This window comes from Hetaerina americana, unplaced genomic scaffold (assembly GCF_022747635.1).
Source record: "Hetaerina americana unplaced genomic scaffold, ioHetAmer1.1.p SCAF_20, whole genome shotgun sequence".
NCBI classification, from domain to species: domain Eukaryota; kingdom Metazoa; phylum Arthropoda; class Insecta; order Odonata; family Calopterygidae; genus Hetaerina; species Hetaerina americana.
Window position 1 is genome coordinate 1,020,482 of NW_027286764.1, and position 12,470 is coordinate 1,032,951.

General features: G+C 40.2%; 2 protein-coding genes across 5 annotated transcripts in view; one reads left to right on the plus strand and one right to left on the minus strand.

Moving 5' to 3' along the window:
* The window catches only part of LOC139688522 (BBSome complex member BBS7-like), a 67,109-nt gene extending 64,782 nt beyond the window's left edge, over positions 1 to 2,327 (plus strand). For 3 of the 4 annotated variants that reach the window (XM_071586028.1, XM_071586032.1, XM_071586031.1), the window contains one exon: positions 1,938 to 2,327. In XM_071586028.1, coding sequence (XP_071442129.1) covers positions 1,938 to 2,071 — 134 coding nt within the window. In that variant the 3' untranslated portion in view covers positions 2,072 to 2,327. The remainder of the gene's footprint in view (positions 1 to 1,937) is intronic. The other variant, XM_071586030.1, reaches the window with a different exon arrangement.
* LOC139688560 (uncharacterized) overlaps positions 1 to 12,470 on the minus strand; it is a 45,692-nt gene that overhangs the window by 3,856 nt on the left and 29,366 nt on the right. The window lies entirely within an intron of this gene.

The window sequence follows — 12,470 nt, forward strand, 5'->3', positions numbered from 1 at the left end:
AGTGCTACTGTTAAGGTTCTATGCCAACCAACCACTTATTAATTATTTCCCCATAAAACAATAGAGCAATGTGTAGCTATAAGAATTATCAGTACATTAAAGTATGACATATTAAAACAAGTTGTATACATTATCTGTTGGACCTAGGAAATGATTCAGTTCTTTACAATATCGGATGAACTCATCCATGTGAATCTAGATTATATGTAAAATTTAAAAGGAATCTTTCGAGTCTAATTTGGAGAGATTCTATTCCTTTGGCTTCTGTCACATACCAATCCTCCCCTACTATCAAATGTTTCCCTGCCAGAACACACCCTATTACATCCTCTTACTGATCGTATATCCTATCGACTTCTTTCTCCCTATAATTGCTTGGTGGCATGTAGGCCTGGACAATGACCAAGTTTGTTGGTTCCACTTTTCCTTTACTAATTATATTCCATAAATTGCTTTCTTTAAGATTAATATGCTTCTGCCCTACATTTTTATTCAATATTATGGCAACCCCTCATTGGCTCTTATCCCCTCCCCTGTATTATATTCTATAATTATCACTCCTGTGATCCCTGCTATCCTTCCATCTCACCTCGCATATACCTAAAACATGTCTATTTCCTCTTTCCATCTCTTGCTTTATATTCTCTAATATTCCTGTCCTCAACATTGTCCCTATACTCCAAGTTCCTATTCTAAATCTTTCGGTTTTATTCTTTTGTTTCTTCTGTCCTGCTGCTGTCAGTTTTCCTTTGCAAGGGTCTCGTGAGATGACGACCTCAGAAGCCTTGCCTCTCCCGCTGCTGGGCACAACACACAGCTGAGCCCCATAATTGCCAGGACTCATATGCTCTAAAGTGTCCATTGTTTTGCTCTTGGGAATGATAATTGAAGTGGCCTCCCGTTGCCTTCCAAAATGGTGTTTTTAACGTGACACCACTACTCTGTGGCCTCCTCACTGGGGTCAGATGCCTTAGCAGCCATTGCAATAAGGAACAGATGCTGAGCGGACTACCTTGTGCATTGGTGACTCTACCACAAGCAATTATCATTGCTCCCACCAGCACTGCTCTAGGGGTCATCAAAATTTCTAGATTAACTTTCACATTCACAGGAGCCTTAAAGACCCAAATTAAATACAGTTATGATTCCATACCTATTAAAAAAAGGCTTGAAGGAATAACGTGGTGGTATGTTAGCATGAGAGCAAGTAGGTCTCTTTTGCTGTTGCAAAATTTGTTAACATGTGGCAAGTGACCCTATGACCTAAAACCTTAATTCAAATGACATTGACAGAAGGCATGGTAAAATGTTAAATATTATTCATTTGAATTGAGAAAGTTGAGCTTTGTAAACATTCAAACCTGTTAACTCAGTTTATTATAGTTCGGACTGATGTGGGTCTCCCAGTTAAGGATTGAATCAATTCCTAAAATTTATCTGATATTTATTAGAACTTTGTAATGGGAGAAAATCAAAGTTATCAGTTATCAGGTCACATAATTCCATGAAGGAGTAATTTAGTATTTAATAGATTAAATCTTCTTTGGAAAAAGCCATTGATTAATATATATATATATATATATATATATATATATATATATATATATATATATATATATATATATATATATATATATATATATATATTGGGAAGAATATTTTCAATCAAGTTATATGAGCAAAATATTTAATGTATGTAAACTCTTTGGTTCCTCCAATCAATATATGACATTTTCTTTAAATCTTCTTTGGAAAAAGCCATTGATTAATATATATATATATATATATATATATATATATATATATATATATATATATATATATATATATATATATATATATTGGGAAGAATATTTTCAATCAAGTTATATGAGCAAAATATTTAATGTATGTAAACTCTTTGGTTCCTCCAATCAATATATGACATTTTCTTTCAGGTATGATCACTGAATTATTTGTGGACACTCACAGATTCAAAGGAGTGAATGTGAAAGGGAAAATACCTCAACTGATTCAAGTGTTGGAGACATACACATTGGAGAGACTGCAACATTTTTTTGATGAAGCTTAAGGTTATAATGGCATTGACCTTTGCAGCTAATCCCTGCCAGGATGCATGCAGTCAAATTACTAGAAATATCCAGGAAAGTGGGCGGTGCACAAGCATGTTGGATGTAAGTTGGCACCGTTGAACCTCATGCAAGGAGCATAATTCATTCCGGAATCTTTCTCGTAAAGCAAAACACTCGTTTATTGAACTACTTTTTGCATATAAATTGATGTAATATACGTTAATACATTCCATTCCAGAAATATCAAATTATGTAAATAGCTTATTCAAATAAAATGATATACACATTGTTAAGGACCGCTTATCATGTTTATCTTGTCTTCTACCATGGAGTTAAGCAGAAATGTGAACTCTATCAGTAAAATCAAAAAAGAATTGAAGGAAATAGTTTTATCATTTTTGCTATGGATTTTATTCTTTCTACTATAAAGCTGTTTAGAGACATTTGTTTTTTTCTGACACTTCAAAAATGTGTAAAAATGAGATTCAGATCATCAAATAAATTTATATCATGATCTCCTCATCACAATCAGCCTGCTGTTTTGGACATAACACTTCTTGAATGCTCATTGAGTTTCTGAATGGTATAACAAGCAGGGTTTTGCTTTTAAATCACCTCTTTCATTTGTGCTCATTAGCTGGGTGAGACAGCCATTCATTGCCTTTTGGTCGGCCAATACATTCTCTTCTGCTGTTAGAAGTATAGGTTTGCTTTAGCATCTTCATCTCCAAGAGAATCGTCCATTCACAATTAAAAACATGATGCAAAGCCTCAGGATCTACGAGATTCTTGAAGTTGCTGATGAAGTTCTCAGTTGCTGCTTCACCATGCCTCACAATCATGTGGATGCAGTTTTTCTCGGAAACTTCTTGAACCAAGCATGGCTGTCCTTAAATATTTCTTCAGCCATTGATGATCGTGACATTTTAACGAGGTTGGCAAATCACTTTCCCCTTCTCACAAATGATATACTTGTCAATTGTATCTCATTGCAATTGATTTTTGTTTACGCATATGAGAAGCAACCTGTCAAGATTGTTGAGAATGCATAATTGTTGCAAAGATATTCTTGCCACTCTCTTTGAAGCATCTATCTCCTTAGCCTTATCCTTGTTTTTGAAGAAAACGAAAATTGTTGATGTGCTGCTAGATCAGCCATGCTCATTTATCCTTAGAAGAAGTAACCTTTCAACATTGTTGATAATATCATACTTGCCTGTTGCGTAGATATTCTTGTCACCCTTGTTGAAGCATCTATCACCTTAATTTAATCTTTGTTCTTAAAGAAAATCCAAATCGTTATTGGCAACTGATTGTTCATTTGTGCACTAGGTCAGCCACGCTCAGATCTTGTTCCCAAAATTCAATGATTTTACTTTTCATTTCTTTTGTTATTTTTATTCTCTTATAGCTGTCTTCTTGTGGATTTGTCTTTTGGGACATTTTTAAAACATTGCTCAAAATATTATTAAACTTTGCACAAAAAATCACAAGAAATGTGTCTGAACACAAGTTTTGAAAAATGTGTAATTGCTAGTGACACAAAAATGCTAGTGGTACAAATGCTAAACACAAACTGAAGGTAACATGCGTGCAGTCACTGCGGGAATTCCACTCTCCTCATCACTTATAAATAGAAAAGTCTCTTATTAAGTGAGTCATTTTTGAGACCAATATTTTTGCTTGAATTGAGAATTACTGGCTATTCAAGGTGCTCATTAACCAAGGTTCCATTGCATTGGGTTTCATGCTGTTTATTTATTCTCACCATAAACAAGTATGCTACCGAAAGGTAATTCCTGGATGATATATGAAAAGCAGTTACGTGATGAAACAGTCTACATTTCAAAATAAAAGATAAGAGCAGGCGAATTTGATTATTTATTATAGTGCTCGTGTTAAGGAAAATTGCTTTAGCATTATGTTAGGCTGTTGTTTTCAATGTATTCTGTTTTTACATATATCTGGAAAGCCTTGGCTGCCATGTCCATGCAGGTGAATGCAGTTCTGCTGCTACAGGTTAGCCTGACCAGATGTCTCTTCTGTTTATTTTTCATGCCATTGTTTAGTGCCATGCCTGCTAATGAAATCCTGTTCCAACTGTGAACAAGTTCAGTTTCATTGGCTATTGAGGCATAGTATTGAGGGGATGACCATGAATAAATTGAATTGCCCCCTATTTCTTTTCAGCCTCGAAACTTCAGCTTCTGGAAATAAATATTTAAATCACTAGGTTCCATCTCTGTGCTCACTTATGCCTTAAGTAATGTGTGGGACAGATTTTGGTAAGTGAGACTTTGGTTGCTAAAGAAGAATGATAGTGTTTCCTTGTATTCAGGAATTGCAATGAGATTATGAATGATGCTTAACTTTATTGCAGTCATAAGGATATTGGTGCAACTTGCAAATGATAATTTAGGCAATAGGGTTATTTATTTTTCATTAATAATAAAACTGCAGAGCTTTCTTTGCTTATAGAATGTAAATAATTATCCCTATGCATATGTTTTTGTATAAACTTCTATTGAAAATTTGACAAATCATCGAAATGGAATTATAATTTTTGTGACATGGCATGTACTATAGACAATCTAAAAAACAATATCTGGGAATGTAGTAATATAAAATTTATTTGCATAAATAAGTTAAATTTTTTAGAACTGCCTTTTGTTTATCCAAGTCAATTTTCTATAACTTCCATATTGCATACTTTTATCAATGTTTGTGGATTCCTGGGCATGCCTGTCTCAGCACCCTCAGTTCCACCCAAGCTGTGTGATTTTTTGGGAACCATATCTTCGTGGGAAACCATAACCAGCTCAGGGAAAGGAACTGGTTCCCCCTACCATGATGTGTGAGTTTCACATGCCATTGGATGTAGTACTGGGTGGATTCTACCATCACCTACCAAACCGACCTTCTGGTTGATTACTGTGTGTGTGGTTTATCAATATTTTTATGTCCACCATTGAAAATCACAGTTATCAACCCAAAGGTTTGTTTGTTAGGCAAGGATAGAGCTTTCCTAGTACTAAGCTTGACAGTGTATGAAATTCACACATCAGGGTAGGGGGGTCAGATCCTTTCCCTGTGCTGCCTATGGTTTCCCAGGAAGATATGGTAGTCAGAGAAATCACCTAGATTTGAACCCAAGCCGAGCACTAAACCCCCTAAACTATCACACGCCGCCATCGACCAACGTTCCAAAAAATGGAAATATTTGGTATCAGATGCCTCTAAGCTTCATTTATCTACATATCAACATCTAATGGACACTCTTCTGCATGAATTATGTGACAGCAGTTTTAGTGTATTTGCTAGACTGTAAATGCTAGTGGCTTGAAAAACGTTATCTGGAATTTGGTCATTTTGGTCTGGAAGTACAGGCCAAAGTCAGACATTAGTTTTGATTTGTCCCCAATTTTAGCCATTGCTATTGCATCATGGGAAACTAGAACTATGGCATAGTTTTATTTTTCCATTTGTCAATAGATCAGAGCATTCTTGAAAGAGATACCTAAACAGATGACAGTCTTCAATAATCCTGGCGAAAATAAACCCAAAACATTAAATTGTAATTTTTGCCCAGCTGCCATTTCGTTGATGCCGTTGCTAGAGTCCCAAGGGACATTTTTGTGGCACCACTTTGTAAAGCAATCTGATAGATTTTCTGGGGATCATATATGCCGGGAGAAAGTTGCAGGTCATCAAATGAAACACTGTTTGTGTAATTGCTAGGCTGATGTAACTCCTCATCACTACAAACTTAGCTTCATCCCGAAGCTTGCTGGCGAGAACACGGAAAGTCATGATGGAGAATTTATGCTTTCTTTTATTCTTTCTTCCTTAGTTATTTAAGGTGTACTCCGGGTGTGACCCCTTGCATTGATTTGTGAATTGAGAGGTTTGGATGTGCATGGTTCCATTCCATGCTTCCCACTGCCACAGTGTGGCATTGTATTGAGTGAGGAGCTGAATAACTGGCCATGGAAAAGGAGGAGGGGGTATTAGCCACATGAGATTTGATTAATGCTCCATGGAAATCCTATTTTGCTGGACACTTCAGCCTTCTCTTGGAGAAACAGGTGCAGCGAGAGATTCGGAGTAAGGGGATGTGTTATTTAGCCAATCCACATTATTTTACATAGGATAAAGATGTTGCAAAGACAAATGGACGTGATTGGCATGGAATTCGCATGTCATGCAGTTTAATAGCGACCTCAATTCCACACCTATTATGTTCATTTATTATCTAACAAAATGGAGTAATCTCATATTTTAATGCTTTTCTGACAGAGGTAAGAAACAAAAAAGCTTATCCCTCGCTCTAAACAAAATACTTGGAAATTCATAACCACGCACAGCAAGGTATAAGGATTGACATTGACTAATCAATCAATTATGTGATCCAGATCATCGACAAATCTTTTGAAAGAGCCGGTTTTCCTCTTTTGTACTCCGTTCCCAGTCCACACGTGCTGCCCCAATACAACTTGTGGCAAATTCCATCCCATTTCCATCCCGTTTCATTGTTTGGTGGCAAGTGACGCACTCTCATGTTCCCTAAGGTGGTGAATTCTTTACGAATTATAACCGAAAGTCAACGCATAAAATGCACCTAACCAGCACTGGCATCGCCAATAGCTTTAGAATTTCAAGATTTTTTTCATAAAATGAGCAGGTCTCATGGTGCAAATGGCAAACGCATTCCAGTAAGTGATAGTTCTAATAATAGGAGCAGATACTTGGACCACTGGAAGTGAAAATCAAAAGGAGCCTTCAAAACGTTATACTGGTGGCACTCGTGGAAGGAGAAAGACAAGCTAGGTCGCTGGAGAAGAGAAGGGTAAAAGATCCTTCATAATAGTACAAAGAAAACAAGATGGATTTAGAAGAGGCAAAGTGATGGGATCATAATAGAAAGGAGCATAGTGCGGAGCAAGGAAAGGCCATGAGGTCCATTGACAGCAAAGGAATTTTTCTCCCCGGATAACCCATATTATATTCTAGTTATTTTACAAAATATACATTGTATAGACCTAAAACGGTGTAGCAGGTAAATTCAAGGTATTTAGTTCACTCGTGGATTTAAAAAGCTTAAAGGAAATGAAGCTATTTTGATTCCTAAAAAAGGTCTTATCAAATCATTATCACCACCCAGAATTTTCCTGAGGCGTCCTCAAGAATGAATGCTTCCTCAGAGTGAAAGCCGTTCTCTCGAGATATATTTTAATGGGCGCCAAGGTCACCCAGTGGCGGATCTTGGCTCTCCGTGATGAGGGCAACTGTCTTCATCATTTCACCATAGAGATGGGAATTTATATGGCACTTTATATGCATACGTACTTCTTTTTATCTCAATGTGCTTGCTGTTATGGGTGTCTCACTCTCCATTTCTCTAGCAATAGGATTTCGTGTGCCACCTCTGACTGAATCTCAATCCCGAAGTGAACAGCGTCACGGAGGATAGGTGTCCTTTGACCGTTTTCATGTAAGGTGAAAAGGAGGGCGTGGATGACCTGGACTAACTGGCGAAAAGAGGAATGAGCTCTGCCGTTTCGACACTGAATTGCATATTCAGGGTGGACGGTTTCGCGTAGGGCGCACTGCACATTCGCAGGCCAAGCTGGGGGCTTCTGTGTAGAATGGACTGAGGTTAGGAGGCGTCATTCGAGATTGCAGACGCATATTTTCAAATGGGTGTTTTCAACATTGCACTTTGGGCTTATTCCGTGAATCACGAAAGCCGAGGGTCTGCACAAGCCGGAAAGTTTGTAAAACCCGCGGTGCATATCTTTTTGGGAGGCGGATACCTTTCTCGCCTGGAAATTGTGTTTGCCATATCAATTTAGATAAGTTTCCCATTGTCTTCGGGAAAAAAGAATTAAAATTTAGGCAGTTTAAAACATGCGTGGCCCGGCCTGATATGATTATCCCAAAAGGAAGGTCTTGAAGGTCTTCAAATAAAAAAAAACAGAGAACTAACGTTTACTTTCAGTAATTAATGCATCATTTTAAAGCTTGAACATTTCTATATTGCCATACGGACGAGATGATCAGAAAGATATATGAGAGAAGGAAATGGAAGACTATAAATGCAGAGTTAGGTAGAAGGAAATATGAAGAGCTCAAAATTAAACTGATGCACGAAACAAATAGGGTGAATAAGCGTGGTGGAAGACGCAGCGCGAGGATGTGGAAAGTGTGCAAAGGAAAGGTAAAATCAGTGCATTCTAGAGAAAGGTGGGAGCACTGACAGGCAGTAAGAAGGGAATATGGTTGCAAGCAGTGAAAGAAAAATCAGTAAAAATATTCGTTCGCAGGTTTCCGCGGCGATAAGTAGGTGATTTCCACATTTTTTGGGCTGAGTCCGCGTATGTCGTTTAAATGCACAACAGTTTCGCCAGCTATCCTGCTGGCGTCCTCAGGTCAAGGATGAAAATAAGCTTGTTGTCTCGTCTTATATAGGGAAAATCCGGCGCCAACACCGGGAAATTTCTTGGCCAATCAGGGAACGTCCTCATATTTGCGCGGAATAATTCTTTTCCACGTACTGTGGAGTGGATATCCATCCTCTCCGTTAAAATTTTCTGGCCTTTTAACGATTTCAATGGCCTCTCTGATTATTCTCTGAAAGTATTTTTCTTCTTTCGCTATTATTTTAGCGTCGTCGAACAGAATAGAGTGTCCGGGTTCACTCCAGGCGTGCTCAGCGATGGCCGATGCTCTAAACTGTTTGGCCTTGGTTGCCCTCTGGTGTTCACTCATGCGTGTTTTCAGCGCTCTGCATGTTTTACCGATGTACCATTTGCCACAGGAGCATGGCACTTGGTACACGCCTTCTAATATTAACGGTGAAATTTCATCCCTGTGTACCGGGTAGGGTGTCAGCTATCTTGGTGACGCAGTTGAATCTGGTCACCACATCATACTTCCTTAAAGCCCACGCGATTCTTTCCGAAGTCCCTACGATGAAGGGGATGGTGACGTAAGCCTTCGGTCGTGGTCTGGAGTCTTCCTCCCTGTCAGGAACAGCGGTGGTTTGTCTCTTCTTTTCTTCCTTCTCGGCCCTTTTTTTTGGATCATATGAGCGCTGTATCCATTCCTTTGCAGGGCATTTGTCAAGTGTTTCTTCTCGTTGGCAATAGAATCGGAGTCACATATTTTATATGCTCGGTTGACAAGTGTGTCTACCAGTGAGGTCTTCTGACTGGGATGGTGGTGCGATGCAGCATTAAGGTAGCGGTCGGTGTGAGTAGGCTTCCTGTATACTCTGTGTCCAAGCCTCCCATTCCCTTTATTTCTCTTCACCATGACGTCCAAGAAGGGCAGTTGATGATCCTTTTCCACCTCCATAGTGAAGTGGATGGCTTGATGCTGTGAGTTCAGATGTTTCAGGAACTTTTTTAATTCTCCCTCTCCGTGTGACCAAATGACAAAAGTGTCGTCGACATATCTTAGCCACAGTGAGGGCCGCTTGTCGCAGGATTCCAGTGCTTTCTTTTCGAAGCTCTCCATGTAGAGGCTGGCCACAACCGGGGAAAGGGGTGGTGCCATCGCAGCTCCTTCCGTCTGCTCGTAATGGTCACCATTCCATAGGAAGAAGGAATTGCGGAGGCAATGCTCCACCAATCCTGGAAAGTCCTTAGGGATCCCGCGGGAGGTGAGTTCCTTGATGATATTCAGCGATTCCTCAATAGGGACGCTGGTGAAAAGCGATTCAACGTCGAGGCTGACCATGAGATCGTTGTCGTGGATAGTGATGTTTCTTATTACGTCAATGAAATGCGTCGGTCTGTCCGACGTGGTCCTGCAGAGACCGCGCCAAGTACTTGGCGAGTCGGTAAGTCGGAGCGTCAATCTGGCTCACAATCGGTCGGAGAGGTACATCCTTCTTGTGAATTTTGGGCAGGCCGTACAGTCTCGGTGGTTTCGGTGCAGTCGGAAGCAGGCGTCGTTGCTCTTCTTTTAGAATAAGCGATCGTTTAATGATAGCCCTTGTGCTTCTCTCCGTCTTGGCAGTCGGATCGCTTTTCAATTTCCTATAAGTCGGACTGCTGAGGATGAGCGATATTTTCCCTTCGTAATCCTCTCTGTTTATCAGGACTGTTGCGTTGCCTTTGTCAGCTGGTAAAATGTTTATACTCTCGTTGTCCCTTAGCTCCTTCAGTGCTCTCCTTTCTTTGCCGGTGGTGTTTGATCTTGGTGGTTTTGCGCCATGGAGGATACGTGCGACATCTTCTCGGATTTCGTCGGTGGCCGCCTTCGGAAGTCTCCGGATCGATGACTCTACCTCCGCGATGATCTTCTCAAGTGGTATCGTCCTTGGGGTCAAAGCGAAGTTCAGACCCTTAGATAAGACTGCGAGGGCGGCTTCATCTAAATGAAGGTCCGTCAGGTTCACAACCGATTGGCCATTATCAGCCCCATTAATCGAGGTCAGTGGATGCTGCTTACAATGAAGTTTGTTGAATTTATTGACTTGCTTTTCCCGCGTCGCCATTAGACTGGCTCGGGAAGAGTCGTACGTCATCCGCTCGGTTGTCACCACCGCTGAGACAAACCACCGCTGTTCCTGACAGGGAGGAAGACTCCAGACCACGACCGAAGGCTTACGTCACCATCCCCTTCATCGTAGGGACTTCGGAAAGAATCGCGTGGGCTTTAAGGAAGTATGATGTGGTGACCAGATTCAACTGCGTCACCAAGATAGCTGACACCCTACCCGGTACACAGGGATGAAATTTCACCGTTAATATCAGAAGGCGTGTACCAAGTGCCATGCTCCTGTGGCAAATGGTACATCGGTAAAACATGCAGAGCGCTGAAAACACGCATGAGTGAACACCAGAGGGCAACCAAGGCCAAACAGTTTAGAGCATCGGCCATCGCTGAGCACGCCTGGAGTGAACCCGGACACTCTATTCTGTTCGACGACGCTAAAATAATAGCGAAAGAAGAAAAATACTTTCAGAGAATAATCAGAGAGGCCATTGAAATCGTTAAAAGGCCAGAAAATTTTAACAGAGAGGATGGATATCCACTCCACAGTACGTGGAAAAGAATTATTCCGCGCAAATATGAGGACGTTCCCTGATTGGCCAAGAAATTTCCCGGTGTTGGCGCCGGATTTTCCCTATATAAGACGAGACAACAAGCTTATTTTCATCCTTGACCTGAGGACGCCAGCAGGATAGCTGGCGAAACTGTTGTGAATTTAAACGACATACGCGGACGCAGCCCGAAAAATGTGGAAATCACCAGTAAAAATATTATTTGAACCAGGGAAAATTCTAGAGAGATGAAAGAAATAAATAGAGGAACTGTTACGTTAAGACATTCGGTCAGCAAGCTTAGACATAGAAAAGGAACATGACGTACAGGGAGGTAGCTTAGGTCCAGGCATACTCGCCGATGAGATAGAAATGTCATTAAGGGAGATGAAATCAAATAAGGCCGCGGCGGTAGACAACATTCCTGCAGAACTGCTAAAAGGTTAAGGAAAATGTAGGCGGAAGAGGCTATATGGGCTGATTCTGAGCAACTATGAGGAATCTGGCCGGAAGACTTTGTGAGATCAGTTTGAGTTCTTATTCCGAAAAAGGTAAAGGCTACATCATGTGAGGACTACAGGACAATAAGTTTGATATTCCACGCAGCTAAAGTTGTTCTCAGGATCATAAACAAAAGGATAGAGAGTAGGGCAAATGATTACTTAGGGGACGATCAGTTTGGGTTTAGGAAGGGGAGATGTACGCGTGATGCCATTTCAGTAATGAGATTATTAATCGAGAGGAATATAGAACACAACCAGGAGGTATTTGCCTGTTTCGTAGATTTCGAAAAAGCGTTTGATAAAGTGAATTGGGAAAAACTAATGAATGTATTGCAGAAAATACGTCCAACAATCCGCATCGCCAGATGACATGCGCTGCAGTCCGTGCTGGCAACCAGGTAGTTTAAACACGATGTGTGCGCGGATATGAGCAGCGCATTTTAGCAATGATGGATGCTGGAAAAACACCCTAGTTTGGGTCCCTTAGCGATATAGTCTAAGGAAAAATGATGGCATATATTCTTTATCCATCCTGAATAAAGACAATGGGCTCAGTTAATAAAGATCTATAAAGGTGTCCCTCCGGCATTGATTCCACGTGGTGCGTTAGATCTTTTACATTTTTCTATTTTTGTCCTGATTGAATTGACTGCATTTCCTCACGAAGGAACTATTCAATCATCATTATTTGTAACAAAAAATAGCAATAATTTATTTTTCTTTCAGTTGGTCACAAAAATACTCAAATGCACATTTTGATACATATGAGTGATACATTTTGGGTCACTCGGCCTCGGCCCATTAGTTTAGGCAAGAAAAATACAAGAAAACATGTTAATTTG